This window comes from Pleurodeles waltl, chromosome 6 (genome assembly GCF_031143425.1).
Source record: "Pleurodeles waltl isolate 20211129_DDA chromosome 6, aPleWal1.hap1.20221129, whole genome shotgun sequence".
Taxonomy (NCBI): Eukaryota; Metazoa; Chordata; class Amphibia; order Caudata; family Salamandridae; genus Pleurodeles; species Pleurodeles waltl.
In genome coordinates, this window is record NC_090445.1 from 1,175,618,479 (window position 1) to 1,175,638,887 (window position 20,409).

The window sequence follows — 20,409 nt, forward strand, 5'->3', positions numbered from 1 at the left end:
GGAATTTTGTGGATTCCTGCAGATTCCATAAGCTTCCATCACAAAAATGTTGGAAAAATGTGTGATTTCCAGAAAAGTTGGAGGTTTGCAGGGCATTGTGGTAGGAAAATGGTGCAAGGTGCATGTGAAGCACACCACCCTGGACTCACCAAGATGTTTAGTTTTCAGATGTGTCTAGGTCTTGTGGACTTTTCTACATGGCAGCGTCCCAAAGTCCAAAAAGTGCAGCCCTAACCATTCCAAGTGGGACGATTTTGAGAGATAGCCAAGCTCTCATGGCCTAAATGTAAAACCAAAACCCCAAATAATCAAATCTCCTCTTGCTTGCCGTGGGATAAGATGTTTTAGTGTGCAGGGGGAGAGGTGAAAGACTGTTACCCCCTTCAGTTGGGGTGGGGGCATAACCATGCCCATACTGGTTGGTAGCCACCACCACACCACACCATTTTTTTTTTTATTCCCTGGCGTCTAGTAGACTTTCTGCCCCCCCCCGTGGCGTGGTTCAGGAGTAACTGCCCCATCTGCCCACTGGTGGGCAGAACAACTTTGGCCCCCTTTGTGCCCACCAAAGCATTTCCAGAGGCTGGGGGAGGCTACTCCTCCCCAGCCCTTCACACCTATTTCCAAAGAGAGAGGATGTAACACCCTCTCTCAGAGGAAATCCTTTGTTCTGCCTTCCTGGGCCGGGGCTGCCCAGACCCCAGGAGGGCAGAATCCTGTCTGAGGGGTTGGCAGCAGCAGCTGCAGTGGAAACCCCGGAAAGGCAGTTTGGCAGTACCCGGGTTCTGTGCTAGAGACCCGGGGGGGGGTCATGGAATTGTCCCCCCAATACCAGAATGGTATTGGGGTGACAATTCCATGATCTTTGACATGTTACATGGCCATGTTCGGAGTTACCATTGTGACACTACACGTAGGTAGTGACCTATGTACAGTGCACGCGTGTAATGGTGTCCCCGCACTCACAAAGTTCAGGGAATTTGCACTGAACAATGTGGGGGCACCTTGGCTAGTGCCAGGGTGCCCACACACAAAGTAACTTGGCATCTAACCTTCACCAAGTGAGGGTTGGACATATAGGTGACTTATAAGGTATATACAGTGAAAAATGGCTGTGAATTAACGTGGACGTTATTTCACTCAGGCTGCAGTGGCAGTCCTGTGTAAGAATTGTCTGAGCTCCCTATTGTTGGCAAAAGAAATGCTGCAGCCCTCAGGGATCTCCTGGAACCCCAATACCATGGGTACCTAGGTACCATATACAAGGGAATTATATGGGTGTACCAGTGTGCCAATGAGAATTGGTAAATTTAGTCACTAGCCTGCAGTGACAATTTTAGAAAGTAGAGAGAGCATAAACACTGAGGTTCTGGTTAGCAGAGCCTCAGTGATAGTTAAGCACCACACAGGGAACACATACAGGCCACAAACTTAAGAGCACTGGGGTCCCGACTAACAGGATCCCAGTGACATATATCAAACACACTGACAACATAGGGTTTTCAATATGAGCAATGGGCCCTGGGTAGCAGGATCCCAGTGAGACAGTGAAAACACCCTGACATACACTCACAAACAGGCCAAAAGTGGGGGTAACAAGGCTAGAAATAGGATGCCTTCCAACAATCACAGGTAATGAATGTCAAGCATTTGGGGAGGTTTTGGTCTGATCATGCACGTGTTGTGGGCAACTGATGCTAAAGTGTCTCGCAGTTGGCGTATGCCTGCGTCGTTTTTTGCTGCAGGCTGGCTGTCGTGAGAAAATGGCGGTGGCCCTTAAGAACTATTAGGATGTGAATTGGGTTACGACTAACTCAAGGGGCATGGAATGTGATGCCATGAAGGCAGTCTTAAGGGGAGTATGTCACAGCACTGCATGTGGGGTGCGCAAAGAAATGGAACAGGAACTTACAGGTTGGGAGAGTGCACTGGAGGTAGTACAGCAATAGGCACCAGTAACTCAAGAGGTTGAGCAAGAGCAGCTTCGGTTGTTTAAGAAGGTCAGTAACTGCTGCATATGCTGGATAAGGTTACCCTTAGATCGTATAGACAGAGTCTCCATAGGGAGGGAGACATGTCTAGTAAATTGCTGGCATGACTCCTTAAGCGGGAGGTTGAACCTCCTCCCAACCTGTACATTAAGAATGCGGAGAGGGTACAGGTGAACAATCGCTGAGATATTTTTGGGGTATTAGTGGAGCATTTGCAGGTTGTATCCAGGTCTGGTCCTCCAGTCTTCGATGCTAGCTTAGGGGAGTTTCTGAAACGGATGAGACTTCCGCAGCTGGAGCCGGATTGTATGGAAAGTCTAGGGGCTGAGATAACAGTTGAAGAAGTGGGTGCGGTCCTGGAGGCGTTGTGGAAATTTAATTCGCCTTGTGGGGACGGTTTCCCAATCAAGTTGTACCAAACGTTTTCTCTCCTTCTTAGGGAGAGGTTGTTGCCGGTGTTTGAGGAAGCCCGGGATCAGGGTATTCTTCCTGAGGCCATGCGGCAGGGCGTTGTCTGTCTAGTGCTTAAGCCTTGGGGAGATCCTGATGACCCTTCCTCATATCGTCCTCTCACTATGCCTAATACCGATGTCAATATTCTGTGTAAAATTTTGGCTACTCGACTGCGAGGGGGGGGATCTGGGGTCTGGTACACGGGGATCAATGCGTGTTCATTCCCGGTCGTAGTACAACTTATGCCGTTTGGCACACGTTTTACAAGAAACTTCAGGGGCGGTAGCCAAATTGGTATTAATCTCGCTGGATCTAGAGAAGGCTTTGGATACTGTGGAGGGGAAGTACCTATTGGCAGTCCTTCGGGGAATGGGATTTGGCCCTCAATTTTGTGCTTGGTTTGTTTGTTGTACACTGCTCCCACTGCACATGTTCGGGTGAGCGGAGAGCTGTCGGATGCTGGGGCGCTTGGGTTGGGGGACCAGACAGGGATGCCCACTATCACCACTCCCTTTTGCCTTAGCGGTAGAACCGCTGGCGACCTGGCTACATGAGGAATTGGAGCCCTGGGGCGTGCAGGTGGGACGGGTCACTCATCTCATCTCCCTATACGCCGATGGTGCATTGCTATACCTTCGAGATCCATGCGTTTCGGTCCCTTTGTTGTTACAGTTGATGGAAGAATTTGGGGCTGTATCTGGTTTATGGTTGAATAGGAAAAAGTCATTGCTGTTTCCCCTAGGATCACCATGTGACACCCTGCCAGATGATTTACCAGAGGTGGGGCTTAGATGGGAGCTTGAAAATTTGATATTTGAGCATATGGGTTACACATATGACGACGGCACATCTGACGCACAATGTGGAACGGGTGTTGAAGGGTTTGCATTGCTCTGTATCGTTTTGGAATAAGCTGCCTTTATCTTTGATAGGGAGGGCAGCTGTGGCCACGATGGTATTCTTGCTGCTGTGTCTTTACCTGGTCCAGAATTCTTTGTTTCCATTGACAGCTGGGCTTTTTAATCATCTGGATAGCCTATTGATTTCCCTGGTTTGGGCTGGCCGCCACAGCAGAATGGCGTTGTCCACATTACAAAGGGATATGGAAGATGGACGCTTGGCACTTCCTAATATTAGACTCTATTATTATGCTGCTCATTTACAACATGACGCAGACGGACAAGTGGGAGAAGCGACTATTTGCTGGCATGCTGGGAGGAGGAGCTAGTGCATGCCTTAATGTCCGGCGGTAGGTCGGGGACTCCTGTCCCCTACTTGGTTAAGAATACGGCTGGGATCTGGGAGCAGGAGGTTAAGAAAATACTCTGACATGCCCCCTTTGATAGGGTGCTGAAGATCTGGAGTTTGGGCCCCTTTCGGGATATGGATACTTTAATGTCAATGGAGGCTTGGAGAATGGGTGGAAGCTTGGTGGCGGGTGATGTATATCCCAATGGCGAGTTTATTTCCTTTCGGGAGGCGCGAATTACGTTTGATTGAGCGCTGGACAGTCCTTGCAATATGCCAAGACTGAGAGTGTGTCTCGAGAGGTCTGGTCTGGATTTCGAGTGGCCCCCTCAGCTTCCAAGGTGTTGAATGGGTTAATAAATTGGGGAGAGGATTCCTACCTGGTTACTCTGTTTTATAGAGCACTACGTGGGGATAGTGTGGGGGTGGAGTGTGCAGCGCATAGGGCCTGGGATTGAGAACTGGAGAACCCTCTAGCAGACGGGGACTGGAATTTGGCACGGTCTCTTGTAACCACAGATTTAAGTTGATGCACTTTAATTTTGCCCATCGTGTATATATGACTTAATAAGATGGACCAGAGAAGGGAGACTGGGTGTCCTCGATGTGGGGAGGCAAGTGTTTCATTTCTTCATTTGGCCTGGTCCTGCAGGGAGGTGCAGCAATTTTGGTGGGTGGTGGTTCAGAAATTGGACAGGGTTACTGGTTTGGGGCTCGAGCCAACGTCATTGACTTGCCTCCTGGGTATATTACGGAGACCACGGGGTAGGTGCATCTGATACAGATTTGCACAGCTCGCTCTAATGCTGGTTAAGCAGAGGGTGGCTATAGGCTGGATGAGTACACGAAGCCCATCCCCTTCTAGTTGGTCCCGTGATGTTTTGGAATGGGGTGTGGCCGAAGAACAAACCATGAGACTGACATGTAGGGAGGAAGGGGCTCTGACTGACATAACGACTTGGAGTACATTATTAGAACACTTCATGGAGGAAATTGGGAGTCCAGCTCTGAATGGAGCACTGAGGATAATCGATGACCATGGTATGTTATGCTATGCATACAGGAGACAACCAACTGTGGTACCATGGTAACGCTAATGAACGTGATCTATAAACAACTTGGTTACATATTAGGTCCTTTGGGAGGGGAGGTGGGGATAGCTATTGTTGGTCTGCTTTGTCTGTAGGTGTCATCATCCTCCGCCCAGGAGAACAAAGAACATTGTTGTATCTCATATGGAAATGCAGTGCTTGTTTTTGTCTTTGTTTTTAAGTTCTTTATTATAAACTCAATAAAATAGAGTTATGAAAAAAAACAATTTGGACTGTTCTCCTACTGTGTACTTACCTGTTTTTAGGCTACTACTATATATATATATATTGTGTCATTTACTTACCTCCTAAGGGAATATAGTGTCCAAAGGATTTTTGGCATTGTGTGACTAAAATAAAGTACCTTTATTTTTGTAACACTGAGTATTGTCTTTCATGTGTGTGAGTACTGTGTGACTACAATGGTATTGCAAGAGCTTTGCAGGTCTCCTACTTCAGCCTTGGATGCTCTGCCTACAGCTACCTCTGGACAGCCTGGCTTCTAGACACTGACTACATTTCACTAATAAGGGATAACTGGACCAAGTATAAGGTGTAAGTACCTTTGTGACCCACTACAAACCAGGCCAGCCTCCTACAATATTTCAAGGAGTGAGCCCTCTAAATCATTGTAAAGTGGAGAATGTGATAGCTCACCGTTGAGTGAAGCATTGGGGCAGTACTCTACATTGATTTGTCTCCGTAATATTGGAATTCCCCTGACAAAACTGTTCTTTAATTGTCTAACACAATTTTCGTGTGATATTGAGAGTCGATTCTCTCATTTATCCTCTTTACAGACAATGCGCTGGTTTTCTAAATGTCCCAAAGAGATTCAGTTCCAATTATTTTGGTTCATGTGCAGAAGTTTGTGGCGCTGCAGGCATTAAAAAAAATACACACAAGACCATATTATTTCCAATCGTTCTTCTGGCAGTGTGTCTTACAATTGCCAAATTTCAGCTAAAGATGGGAAAATGAAACATTAAGGTATTTAGGTATTATGGTTGCATGGACCCCAGCCTAGCAATATGCATTTAAGATGGGAGGGGTTCTAGCTGGACGCATTCATCTGATTCTGGAATTCCCGACCGTAATGAGTAATGGGCGGAGTGGTGGTCGTAAAGATGGTCCCTATCCACAGAGGCCTTCATCACATGCAGAATGTGTTGTGTCCAATAAAACCAGAGATTTTTAAGAACTTGGACACCACATTTTTTGTCCCTGGTGTGAAAGGATAAACCAACAAGGAAAAAAAAAATAATACAGTGGCACTGGACATGCTGAAGCTAGATGAGGAGGGTGGACTAGGTCTCTCGGATCTGGAAATATACTATTATGCAGCACATATTCAGCATGCTGCCAAGTGGCCATCGGGAGAGGACAACTAGGAAAGGAAAATGCGGAGGGGAACTTATGGTACCGACTCACTAATATAGTTGCCCATGCAAGAAATCAAGCTCCCACAGGTATATCCTTACACAATTAGACAAAAAGCATGAGTACGGAAGAAGACAGGCTTGAATGTACTGAAAAGAATGCAATTAGCCAGGGAGCTTCACATCTGGGGTCTCCAACCGTTCCAGCGTCTCACTAAGATATGTTGGAGTTGCAGTGTACTGAAAGACCCTAGAGATACCTTTGATCCCATACAGGAAGCCCGAGAAACATTCAGTGGTGTAGTCAGGCCAATTCTAACACAATGTTAAGTTGAATGGCGCAGCCAGGAAAATATGGACTGATTTTCTTAACGCGTCACTTGAGACCAAAACCAGTGTGGCACTTTTGCAGTTGAGCTGTGGCAGAAATCTTGGAACCCACATGTATATGGCACAGAAAGCAGATAGACAAAAGCACGTCAAGGGCCACACTTGCCTGGGACACCAGCAATAAAGAACACAGACGGGTACTTAACAACAGCTTCAAGGTTGTTTTAAAAAGGTCTCAGTATACACTAAATTTAAAATTGATACATTTGAATTACCTACACCACACTTGCATGACCCCCCCCCACCTATATACTATAAGAGAAATATTTCAGAGTACGTGGTCACAGTGCCAGATAGGGGGTTGGAAGACGGGCTAGCTTATTAGACCTGGCATCGACATGTCAAGGTGTCTGACTTCTGGAAGGAGGTCACTAAGTGCTCGCAGGAAACAGAGAATCAGCTTGATGTCTCCCTCAACTAGTGTCTACTAGGAGTGTATTAGTAAAGCCAAGCACAGGAAAATGCAGTACATACTTCTACAGCTGGGGGCTGCTCGTAGCAAAAAAGGCAAGTGGCTATTGGCTGGATGGATCCTAAAGTCTCGAATGTTGGTTCTTGGGTTAGGGATGAGTCTGAATGGGCGTTGGCAGAAGAGATTCATAATGCATGTACCAGGAAGGACAACAAAGTGGTGGAGGATATTCAATTATGGCAAGCGATGATGCAGGCGATTTTGGGTTGGAGGCCTTGCGGACAGACCAAAACCTGGATTCCTAATGACATGAATATAAATGCCTGGTGTTTGGTAAGTTTAAAAACCAAAAGGCAGCAATCATGCTCAGACATTTTTTGTTGATGGCACTGTACATGTGGGGGGAGTTAACACAACTTTCATTGTTATTATTTCAATCTAAAACGTAACTGCAATTTTGTTGTTCTTTGATTTGTTAATGAAGTTAAAAAGATAAAATGTATATAAAAAAATAAAATACAAAAATAAAAAAAGACATTGAGGGAGATATTTGCCACTAAATAACAGAGAACTATTAGTTAGCCACCACATTAACCTCTATTTGAGTGATTGCACCAATTAAAAACAGAAGATACCACATTAGCATGTTTCAATAATAAAATGCCACACATGACACCTTGAAACCTTTCTTGCAGTCTAGATACAAACCCTTTGCTGTTACATCTCCTAAAGATCTCGTATGACAGCAGCGTAAAAAAAAAAAAACTTAAGAGAAGATCATGGGTAGAGGCGCAAGCATCATTAAACTTCACAATGCACACGTGAAGGACTGATTAAGCCATTTGGCACAAAGAGTTTCCACGGATAACAGGCCTAAAATGATCACCAGTGCACAAGATAACAAAACAAAAGTATCCTACCACATTGAAATCAACCAAAATTATTTTAAAATAAGATTTTTACAAAAATGTCCACCTTCAAGTCGTAACCATGCTGGCCAGAAACAATCAAAGCCACAATAACAAATAATTAACTATAGTGTTTTGGGAACCAAATGAAGTGCAGTAAAACCTTAAAACCAAATTAATGTATGCATCTGAAACCGCACAGCATATGCCACCATCTAAACCTTGCACAATACTCCTGCAGGCAAGAAGAACCGAGCAAAGACCGATATTCAAAATGAGGAGATTGTACAGTTTGTGCAAATTAATCACCCCTATATTTATGTATGCAGAGTCCTCGGTTACAGTTGGGATCCTAAACTCTAGCAGAGACCCTATTCTACCACTAAACTATGAGAAAAACCCATAAGGAATTAAAGAAAAGAAAATGGTACAAGCAACACATTAAACAGAACTAACAGGGTAAGCCCCATTAGCAAATTTTACAACTTACCATCGGACATGTCCTTCAAAACCAAGCTTTCAAGCTGACCCCATTCTGTGTTGAGCCGCTTCATCAGTTTGAAAGCATTCACGGGATGGCCCAGAAATTCCTCTGGGTCTTTTACAGCAGTATTTGTAAGTTTATCTAGCTTTTCAGCCCATCTACAAAAAATACAGTTAATTAGATTTATATCTTATGATAATAATGTATTTTATTAAGAAAAGGTCAACAAAAAGAAACTTTACATTTATGTAACTCCAGTTAAATGGTGGACATCAGTGCACTTTACTTAAATAGGACGGGGGGAGGGGAGAACTGTCATTTCATGCTAAATCCTCTGGCAATAGGACAGAGTCTGCACACATATCCTCCTATAGTCTGAAGAACCCGCAGAGGAATGCAAAACATGTTCTTGTGATCTAAGGAGCTAATCTTGTGTACTTTCCAGGTGATGTTTACTGATGACCTCTTTAACGGATCTCTTTACTTCACAGCACAACACAAACTATGTTTAAAATAAATTGATGCTGAAAATATATAGACATACTTTGATCTAGAATGCTAGTGAATCAAGGAAAAATGGTATCAAGTTGAAGGTGCTTCCACAACTAATTTGTCCTATTGCCAGGAATGAGAAGTCTTCATTATTTGAAACTAACCTTGGTGCATCTATGTATCTATCTATCTTCCTTCACTGGAAAAAGGTCAAAGTATCGTTACAATTATGTGAAACTTTCAGTGACAAAATAACGTTTTAAATGTACAAAAACACTTCAATTCATTAGTTATGGTTATCTCGAGTAAATATAACTAGTGCCCTAAAGTAACAAAAACTTGCACCCCCCTCCCCAACACAGCTTTCTCATCAACAGTTTAATTTTACCAGATAGCTGTAACTAGTACATTTCAGTGGTTTTGTTTAAACATTACGTTGTCACTGAAATTTTCACCCAAGTATAACATTACTAACCTTTGTATTTTTTAGCTAAATTCTAGGAATCTTTTAACAATGTATTAGTATTAGTTGTGGTGCCAGCCAATAAGATCTCCCAATGAGACCTGTCGGCCCCACAGATCACCCGAGCGGTGATACATACAATTTTATTTTACCATTAATTGCTCAAAAACGACTTGACGGATTTACACCCAATCACATAAAGAACTCCTTCTGGATGAATATTTAGCTTTCTGCCAAACCTAGTGTAATCAGTTCTGCAGAATGGGGAAAATGCCTTTGTGCCCCAACCCCATCCCCTGCCACCCTCCTCCCGACCCCTCTCTTCTTGCCCCAAACATAACGCATCACACCAAAACAGGAAGGAGCTGTGGTGATTGTTATTATTTATTCAAAAAAATTGTTTAGATTTGTCAAACGTCGCCAAACATAAGCAAACCAAAAAATGCACTTCCTATCGCGATACGATCCTAACTATATCTACCCAGTGGCGACTGCCACTTTGTAATCATGTATATCATTGATTTCAAACACCTATGATAAATCTAAAGTCAAGGTCTCTCTTGAAGTTAACTTAAATTTATTAGTTAAAAACACATTTACTGAATTCTGCTTCGACATGTTTGTAACTTCTGAAATCAGACAATGCTTTCAGGAGCTAAAGGGCATTCCAAAGCACAATACGTCCATGTATTTTGAGCAGGAAATAAAGGTGAACTATAAGAGAGATGTTGATATTTCATTGTTTACCACAAAAGCTTGGAAATAATACAATATTTGTTACCTGCACCATTGCAGTCTTGCTTGCTGGTAATTAATCGGCTGCCTCCCCCACTAGGTTTGTGTCACTGGAATTCCACTATGTGCATACATATATTCATTCATTCAATGAATAGGGACCTATTCCCTGGCCTCTGTATGAAGGGACGCTAACATAAAGATTCAGTGTCCCCCTAAGAAATTACTCATAATACTCTGCTGCTCACTGCCTATGCTTCTCATATGCAGGTTATCATTTTTAATAATTTACTTCCATTTGCTTCAGTACCTACTGATAATGGAGGATGGCTGGTTTCACACATTTAATCGGAGAAGGATTTCGAATTTATGGGGTGCTACTACTCAGACACTACACCCATTCCTCCAAACAGAATTGCTTCATAGGCTGGTGTGGCAAAAGCAGGATTTACCACTGGAGAGATGCTGTGAAAAGTGCCATGTGTGCAAAGTATGAATGTTTCTCACAGGCATTAAAAGGGAGGTACAACTTCAAGCAAATTCAATTCTTGGCCCATCTGCTGAAACTATCAACAAAATGCAGCCAACAAGGACCGTTACTATGGCATTAAAAGTATAGTAGACCGCTGGAGGCTTTATACATTTTTGAAACACGAGGACCCATAGTAATCTTGAAAGCCACTGTAGAGTGTTGCTAATTAGACTCTGATCGAACAAGATGGTTCACTGCAAGGTTGATGAAATGTAATGCAAAACTCCTGACAAAACAAATGACCTTCTTTGTAATTGTCTGTAGGCAAGTATCCCGGTTTCTAGAACCATTTTATTCACATCTATAAGGAAAACATAACTTTATTTAAAAAAGGTTAATGAATTCCTTTTTTACTTGTGAGTACAATGTGCTCATGGTTGACCACTACAAATCAAACAAGTCCCGAAGAGTTCTTTCAGCGATAATTGAAATGATTGGCAAAAATTATTGAGAAGTGTCCGATATTAGCAGGGTGAAAAGGTCAGCATTTCAGAAGCAAGAAATCCAAGCAGCGCGTGTGGGCAACTGCGGCCCATAGGAGGGCAGGGGGAGTGGGTAATGAGTGAAGTAAAACAGTCTTTCGTACAGACAGCGAGGTGGCCGTAATGACAAATTCTTCAATAACGTTGTAAGATGCTATTTAACTCATTTAAGTACCCTCTATGCATTAATGTATATAACAGTGTGAAAAAAGAATGTATCAATAAGAAAAAAAGAAATCCAAGCAGCGGTTAAGAACAAAAATAAAAAGCAGGCAAGGTAATTAGGATTGCAAAGGCACTGAAGATAAAAGGCAACGTTTTTTGGGAAGTACAGGGGTAGGTTTGTGACAACAGACAAGGGAAAAACATAGAAACAACAGTAACAGATTCAAAATTGTCTGCTCACAATTTCATAAAAACAAAAAAAAAAAAAACAGTGAAGAGAGGCCTTCAAAAATAGTTTTGGGGAAAAAGGTAGTGAATGAAACAAAATAACTTTCCAGCAAAAACAGGTAGCGATGTCAAAATTAATTTAAAAAAAATAAATATTATATATATATATATATATATATATATATATATATATATATGCAGAGTAGATAAATATTGAGGTACTAATCAAGAGTATTTTGCAACTTACACTTTAATTTGATCTAGTTTGGTTTCCTCTGCTCGGATATAATCTTTCAGTGAAGTCACAAGGTCCTTCTCTGTGTTGAGTAAGTCTGTCATGTGGCCTAAAAGAACAAAGTCAAAATGTGAGATACCATTAGCACATGGTAAGAGGTTTCACAAAATGGACATCTTCATACACAGCTTCTCACACCTATGTTTGGATTCTTGTGAGGTAGAGTGTGGATTACAAAGTCAGACCTAGGATTTATGTCTATACCTCTTACGCTACCACACTCACTACGGAGTTATAAACTGCACAACACAATAAAATCATGCATGAAGTAAGACTCACCATTTCTACAAGCATCTCTCTTCACCTCAAAAGCAGCCTTTTGAGCTGCAAAAGGTGCTAAATAAAACTGGCAATTGAATAATTAAAGAATTGGACTTTAATTTAACTACTGGATAGCTGCCAAGACAAGCTTGGAGCACTGACATTGTCCCTCAGCAAAGAGAAAATGAGCTTAGAAAAAAGGCACTTATTTAATACTGTTTAGTACCTAATGTAAATAATTGATAGCTATCTGGCAATGTTTCTTAAAAAGACATCAAGTTTTTAAAACTGGAAGAGACATCCAGGGATACAACAGATAAGCTACATCTCGGAGACATGGTGCATCCACAAGAAAGTATGCATCTCTTATAAATACGTTGAAATAAAGGTAAAATATAAAAATACTGATGTACACACTTTACTAAAAGAGTAAAGCAGATCTTACCAATGGATGTGAAGAAGTCAGTATGGGCACAAGAGTAAGACAACAGGCCCACCAGCAAAAGTAGTTTCAGGACTTCCATTGCTTTATTAATGCTGTACACCTGAAAAAAATGCAAGTTTTCTTTTTTATTACATGCTTTATGAACAAGTTTTAATTCATATTTATAAAAACGTACAAGTGACATTTCAGAGGTTTCTAATGCAACTGTGACAAAACTGGCACAAAGTTAAATGTTGTCTCTAAAAATTCTAGTGGCAAAATTGACTGCACAGCTCGAAGCCTTATTTTGTAATCCAAACTACACCATTTTCACAAAGTGGAAAATCTTTGGAAAACACCATCACCTTGTTTCTTGATACCTTTGCTAAAAAGAACAGAATGACACACACTTAGGCAGATTTCAACAGAATGCAACACAGATTGTGACGATGATAAGCGGCACAAGAGCCAATTATACTGAAAAGAACAAACTCTTACTTACCTTGGTTACCTCTTGGGATACCATACTTTTGTTAAGGCCTAGATAAAGTTAATCATGAATTTTCTTAACAAAGTAAAGGAATACGTGTAGACTAACAAATGATAAATAACCCAGTCTTACCAAGCAATGTATGTAGCCATCAATAAACCTTAACATTAAATGGTTGTAAGTGTACTTTTCCTGAATCGATGTCCAACTTCTGGAAATAGATTACATTTAAAAAAAAAAATTGTCACAGCATGTTTCCAGTCCCCTGAAAAAGCAGAAGATCTCAGAACCATGCTCTCAAAACAGCAAAGAGAGAAAAACTGAAATATAGGTTTCTTAAGAATGTAACTGTGGATGCCCAAATAAACTTATCTTCCACAACTCTGCAACTTCGTTTAAGAAACGTTTAAGAATACTTGGCCTCCCGATACTATTCCCCTATTCAATTAGTATACATTAATCCTACATTTAAATTTTCGTATGAATGTTGCACTGTAGAGGTCACAAATCAGTAGTCATTTAATCATCATTTGCCTGGAACAAAACAATATACATTCAACAAATCAAGTATTGTTTAGGCAGAGGCTAGCAAAAATCCATGTTTTTAGGTCAAGTGCGCAAGTGCTTTGACCTGTCGTAATCTATCTGTGGGCTTTTAACCATGCCCACTGCATGCCCATCACTATCACTCTCCTTCATGGACTTGCCTTTCAAAAATCCTTTGTTATCACTGGTAAATGCTTTATGTTTGTCCCTCCTTGGGGCGTTTTTGCTACCACCTTGGACACAACCCTGTTACACAGATAATTGCACGTTTGCAAATATGTTTGACTGAGAGTGAACTTTTTTCTTTTGAATCAGCTCGCTTATGTCAACTGTTTTACTTTTCATTTTCAATTTATGTGCCAATAAAAGTCCATTTAGAAATTTACAACACTAATAGCTCTAACTCAAGCAAACAGGGGAACCACTGCATTGCAAATGCTTGTTTATTGTCCGCTCTGGATATAAATGACAATTCTCTTCAGTGAAATCTGCTGTTTTCTTGAAGAGTGATGTGAACGGGTATGCTAAATTCAGTTTAAGAAACTGTGGCAGAGAAAAATAGTAAGACAAATCTCCCACTTTAACCAAAGCATTGGTAAACCACTTTTCAGCGCTAAACTGCACTCATCTGTGAGCCCTAAACCCCACCCACTCCTGACCTCGAAAGCCTGTTTACCCCTAAACATCAAACATCCATGAAACCAAAAACTCCTCATTACCAATAACCCCACCCAGGTTTAATGTGATTTTGGATTTTTCCTTAAAATGATCTTTCCTCTAAAAAGTTATCTTTAATTTTCGATTTATTGCTATTTCCTTACAATTGTTTCACATTAAAACTTACATTCCATGATTTGATTTCCTCCAATGGAGTTTCCCAGTTTTTTAATTTTTCCAATAATTCACAGACAGTTTCTCACAGGCTGGGAACGTTGCTTAAATGGGACTTAAAGAATATGTAGGTGGTCTAAGACTCGTGTTGTAAAGAAACAATTATTATATTCAATTCTGAATTGAAGTCTAAAGAACGAGTTACTTACCTTCGGTAGCGACTTTTCTGGTGGATACATTAGCTACCTGTGGATTCCTCACCTATTGAATACTCCCATTGCGCCAGCATTCGACGGAAATCTTCTTCCTAGCTTCTGCACGTCAACGAGGACGTCACAATTGCCCACGCGACGCCGTCTGACGTCATACAGGCAATAAGAGGTCCTCACCGACGTGCCGACGTCAGTACCAACATTTTTTTACGTGCCTGAGACTAATAGGCCATTGAGACAATCAAATAACAATGTTTAATAATATTGTAGATAAACATATCATTCCAAAAATTCAAGATCCTCTTTTTTTTTTCCTTCAATAAATAAATAAATAAATATATACACAGTATATGTACAAGCCCTCACAAACCAAGAGGAGCACACCCAAGAACAACTTGGTTAGACCAGACAGGCAACGGGGAGGTGGGTGGGATCGTGAGGAATCCACAGGTAGCTAATGTATCCACCAGGAAAGTCGCTACCGAAGGTAAGTAACTCGTTCTTCTGATGGATACAACTACCTGTGGATTCCTCACCTATTGAATAGAGTCCCAAAGCAGTACCGCACTCAGTGGAGGGTGCCTGAATGGTCAAACCAAGAAATCCTGCAGCACTGACCGTGCAAAATGGCCATCCCTCCTAACCTCAGAATCCAAGCAGTAATGCTTCGCAAAAGTGTGGAGGGATGACCAAGTTGCGGCCTTGCAGATGTCGACCACAGGAACACCCCTAGCCAAGGCCGAAGAGGCCGACTTAGCTCTGGTGGAATGAGCTCTTATACCATCAGGGGGTTCCTTCTTTGCTAAAGAGTAACACATTTTAATGCAAAGAATGACCCACCTGGAGTGTTCTCTTGTGGACTGCCCTTCCTCTCCTCTTTCCTACGTACCCGATGAAGAGCTGATCCTCCAACCTGAAATCCTTCGTTCTGTCCACATAGAAGCTTAGCGCTCTCCTCGGGTCTAAGCGGTGTAGTCTTTCTTCTTCTTTCGAAGGATGAGGTGGAGGATAAAACGAGGAAAGAGTAATCGTTTGGGCCATATGAAAGGGTGAAACAACCTTCGGTAGGAAAGCAGCCTTGGTCCACAACACCACCTTGTCCCCATAAACAGATGTGTAAGGGGGTCTAACAGAAAGAGCCTGCAGCTCACTCACCCTTCTTGCGGAAGTAATTGCAACAAGGAAAACAGTCTTTAGGACTAATAACCTTAAAAGGGCAAGAATGCATAGGCTCAAACGGTGAACCCAAAAGAAATGTTAAGACTAGATTTAAATCCCACTGAGGCATAATGAAAGGAGTGGGAGGAAATTTGTTAATGAGACCTTTTAAAAATCTAAGTACTATAGGGGATTTGAATAGAAAAGGCTGGTCCGGAAGACATAGAAAGGCTGACAGGGCAGATAAATAACCCTTGACTGTAGCCACTGCTCAACCCCTCTGTGCCAGAGACAAAGCAAAAGACAAGATATCTGATAAGTGGGCACGTAAGGGGTCAATTTGCCTCTCTCCACACCAATTCACAAATTTAGCCCACCTATTAGCGTAGATAGAATAACATCCACTACGTCAGGCAGGAGAGAAAAGGAACTCAGGTTGCCCCGTTCAATCTCCAGGCATGAAGGTGCAGGCTCTGAAGGTGGGGGTGTAAAACCTGCCCCTGCGACTGCGAGAGGAGGTCGGCCCTGAGAGGGAGACAGAGCAGAGGGCATAGTGAGAGTTGGAGAAGGTCCGTGTACCATACCCTCCTTGGCCAATCCGGAGCTATTAAGATGACATGAGCCCGGTCTTGCCGAATTTTCCTCAAAACTCGAGGAATCAAGGGTATGGGGGGGGGGGGGGGGGAAACACGTAAAGCAACTGGCCGCACCAGGTCACCTGAAACGCGTCCCCCAACGCTCCTTGTACCGGATACTGGAGGCTGCAGAATAACGGGCAGTGCGAGTTCTCCCGAGTGGCAAACAGATCTATCTGAGGAAACCCCCACATCTGGAAGATTAGACGGACTTGATCCGGATGGAGAAGCGACTCGTGATCGGTCAAGAAATGGCGACAGAGTATCCACACGCACGTTCAAGACTCCGGCCAGATGATTTGCTACCAAACAAATCAGATGGTCCTTTGCCAAGGACCAAAGCTGCAGAGCTTCTCTGCAGAGAAGATAAGACCCTACACCTCCCAGTTTGTTTATATACCACATTGCGGTAGTATTGTCCGTCAGGACCTGAACCGACTGACCGCGAAGGGATGGGAGGAAGGCCTTGAGTGCAAGACGTACAGCCCGCAACTCCAACAGATTTATATGAAACATCTGTTCTACTGGAGACCAAAGACCTTTGATCTCCAGGTCCCCCAGATGAGCTCCCCACCCTAGAGTGGAAGCATCCGTTATTACTGTGGTCACCGGCGGAGGTTGCGAGAACGGCTTTACTTGGGAAAGATTGCCGTCCGCAATCCACCATTTTAAATCCGCAGCAGCGGAGATCTTTACCGATCCTTTGAGATCTCCTTTGTGTTGAGACCAATGCTTCCGGAGGCACCACTGAAGAGCCCTCATGTGCCAGCGAGCGTGAGTGACCAACAGAATGCAAGAAGCGAACAGACCGAGCAGATATAGGACCTTGAGGACTGGAACGACCGCTCCACTTCGAAACATTGGAACCAATGTCTGAATGTCCTGAATCCGCTGAGGCGGAGGAAAGGCACGATTCAACGTTGTATCCAGTACTGCCCTTATGAACAGGAGGCACTGAGAGGGCTCTAGGTGAGATTTGGGCACATTCACTGAAAAACCCAGGTCTAACAACAACTGGGTTGTCGACTGTAGGTGATGCAACACGAGCTCCGGAGACTTGGCTTTGATCAACCAGTCGTCCAGATAAGGAAATACGGCTATCCCCTTCCTTCTGAGCTCTGCCGCAACCACCGACATCACTTTTGTGAAGACTCGAGGTGCTGAAGTAATACCAAACGGGAGGACTGCAAACTGATAGTGCTGCGACCCCACCACAAACCGGAGATACTTCCTGTGCGACTTGAGTATCGGGATATGAAAGTAAGCATCCTGCAAGTCGACAGACACCATCCAATCTCCATTGTTCAGCGCCAAAAGCACCTGAGCTAGGGTCAGCATCTTGAATTTCTCCTGTTTGAGGAACCAATTCAAGATCCTCAGGTCCATGGTTGGCCTCAACCGACCATCCTTCTTGGGGATCAGGAAGTATCTTGAGTAACAACCATGACCCCTCTCCTGCTCTGGAACCAACTCCACTGCACCCTTTAAAAGGAGGACTTGAACCTCCTGCTCTAGTAACAGGAGGTGCTCTTCTGAACAGTAGGAAGGGCGGGGCGGGATGGGGGGCGGAAACTCCCGAAAGGGAAGGGCATAGCCTTTCCCCACAATGCTGGTGACCCAGGAGTCTGATGTTATAACCTCCCACTTGTGGAGAAAGTTCAGTAACCTCCCCCCTACAGGAGTGGAGTGAGAAGGAATTGGTGGAAGTCTAAGGCTGCTTCCCATGCTGCACCCCTCCAGAGGATGAGCAAGAGGCAGAGTGCTGCTGGGTGGCTCCTCTGGTTCAGACCATACCCCTCCCTCTGTAAGATCTATAGGAGAGAGCAGAGGCGGGTTGATGCTGGAATCTCCCTCGAAAGGAGGAGGAGGAGGAGGAGGAGGAGGAGGAGGAGGAGGAGGAGGAGGAGGAACCATGACCAAATCCTTGAAACCTCCTAAAAAGTCTGGAAGAAGCAGAAGAAGTGGCTTGCAAGCCTAAAGACTTCGCAGTGGCCCTACTCTCCTTGAACCTCTCTAGAGCGGAGTCAGCCTTGGAGCCGAAAAGTCTATCGACATCGAAAGGAAGGACCAAGAGGGTCGACTGTACATCAAAAGAGAAACCAGAGCTACGAAGCCAGGCTTGCCTCTTTGTAGCTACAGCAGTACCCATAGCCCTGGCAACAGAGTCAGTCGTATCTAACCCAGATTGAATCACTTGGGTTGCCGCAGCTTGAGCATCAGAAACCAGGCTCATTAGTTCTTGGGGCACTTCAGTATGAGACCTTTTTATTTCGTCCATCAGGGCGTAAATGTATCTCCCTAAAATACAGGTAGCACTAGTGGATTTCAAAGCCATGCTACATGACGAAAAAGCCTTCTTTGATGAAATGTCCATTTTCTTAGAGTCTCTATCTGAGGGCACAACTGGGAATGATTCTGGGGCAGACCGGGCTGAGCATGAAGCTTGAACCACCAGGCTTTCAGTAGTTGGGTGCCTGGAGAGGAAGCCAGCAGGAGCCACTCGATATCTTCGAGCCACAGATCTATTCACCGCCGAAGATGACACCGGCTTCTTCCAAATCTCCATGACTGGATCCAACAAGGCCTCATTAAAAGTCAGAAGCGGCTCTGCAGATGTTGAGGCAGGATGCAACACTACCGTTAAAATGTTCGGGTTAGGCTCCGACACCGGCAAAGGGAGGTCTAAAAAGTCAGCTGCTTTCCTGATGATGGAATGAAATGTTGCAGCCTCCTCCGTATACTCTCCAGGTGATGACAAGTCCCATTCAGGAGAGGTGTCCAGACCATTAGCCGTGTCTAAGCCATGGAGATCTTCGAGATTCCTCAATCTCACCTTCTTCTGTCTGTCTCCGATATTCTTGTTCCTCAAGGAGGCGAAGAGCAAGCCTCCTCGAATGTAGTCTTTCCTCTATCCTCGGCATCGACATGGCTTCAGCAGACGTCGAAGCCTGACGCCACTCCTCGGATCCATCAGACGCCGGATGTAACGGCGCCATAGATTTCTTCGGCGCCGAACGAGGAGAAGGACGGACAGAAGACTGTTCCGGCGCCGGTACCACAGGTCTACTCAGCGTCACTGGCGGAGATGCTGATGCCATAGGCGCCGATGCCGGCGCCGAGCCCACATTTCCCGTGGGAAGAAAGGGCATAAAAGGTGCCGGTCGTAACGGAGCCGGAGCACCCATATTGAAGGCCAAAGGGCCCGAAGGACCAGCCGGTCCATCTGCTGAAAGATGGAGAACACTGCATTCAAGAATGCGGAACTATCGGCTCCAGGGGCCGGGAAAGCCGGGTACTGAGGAGCCTGGGTTCGAGGAGACATCGACGCCGGTCCAGACGTTTTCAAAGCTGGAGAAAACTCTTGACGCCGAGGAACCTCGAACACAGGAGGAGGATTCACAGGCGACGTCGGCAAAGTCGGGGAAGTCAGAGATGCTAACTGCGTCTGCGGTTGGGGAGAGATGGTGGGACTCACTTCCCAAGTCTTCCGACGTCGAGTCGAAGGTGACCTCGATCGCGACCTCTCCCTACTTGACCGGCGTCGGGATTCGACGGCACCGGGAGTCCCGATGACGCCGATGCGACTTCAGTGAAGACGACTTGCGATGATGTCTTTTCTCCTTTTTCTTCGACTTCGCCAAAAAGAGCTTTGCTTCTCGCTCTTTCAAGGCCTTTGGATTCATCCGTTGACAAGAGTCACATTTGTCAACGTCGTGGTCGGAACTAAGACACCACAAACAGTCAGAATGTGGGTCCGTAACCGACATCCTGCCACCGCACTCGTTGCAGGGCTTGAATCCAGACTTTCTTTGCGACATTGTAAACTGTCACAAAGCGAAAACAGCAAAAATAACTGTAACTACGTCGAGTAGTAACAGTAGCTCCCTCGAAGAATAACCGTCGTTCGAATGGCACGGAAAAAAGGGAACTGACTTTGGCACGTCGGCGAGGACCTCTTATTGCCTGTATGACGTCAGACGGCGTCGCGTGGGCAATTGTGACGTCCTCGTCGACGTGCAGAAGCTAGGAAGAAGATTTCCGTCGAATGCTGGCGCAATGGGAGTATTCAATAGGTGAGGAATCCACAGGTAGTTGTATCCATCA

The 20,409-nt window shown here is 44.2% G+C and overlaps 1 protein-coding gene across 4 annotated transcripts in view; it reads right to left on the reverse strand.

Annotated features, from left to right (window-relative positions):
* The window catches only part of P4HA1 (prolyl 4-hydroxylase subunit alpha 1), a 299,327-nt gene that overhangs the window by 248,285 nt on the left and 30,633 nt on the right, over positions 1-20,409 (reverse strand). For all 4 annotated transcript variants that reach the window (XM_069240397.1, XM_069240396.1, XM_069240399.1 and 1 more), the window contains exons 2-4: positions 12,455-12,554; positions 11,701-11,797; positions 8,363-8,514 (exon numbers count right to left, since the gene is read on the reverse strand). In XM_069240397.1, coding sequence (XP_069096498.1) covers positions 8,363-8,514; positions 11,701-11,797; positions 12,455-12,533 — 328 coding nt within the window. In that variant the 5' untranslated portion in view covers positions 12,534-12,554. The remainder of the gene's footprint in view (positions 1-8,362; positions 8,515-11,700; positions 11,798-12,454; positions 12,555-20,409) is intronic.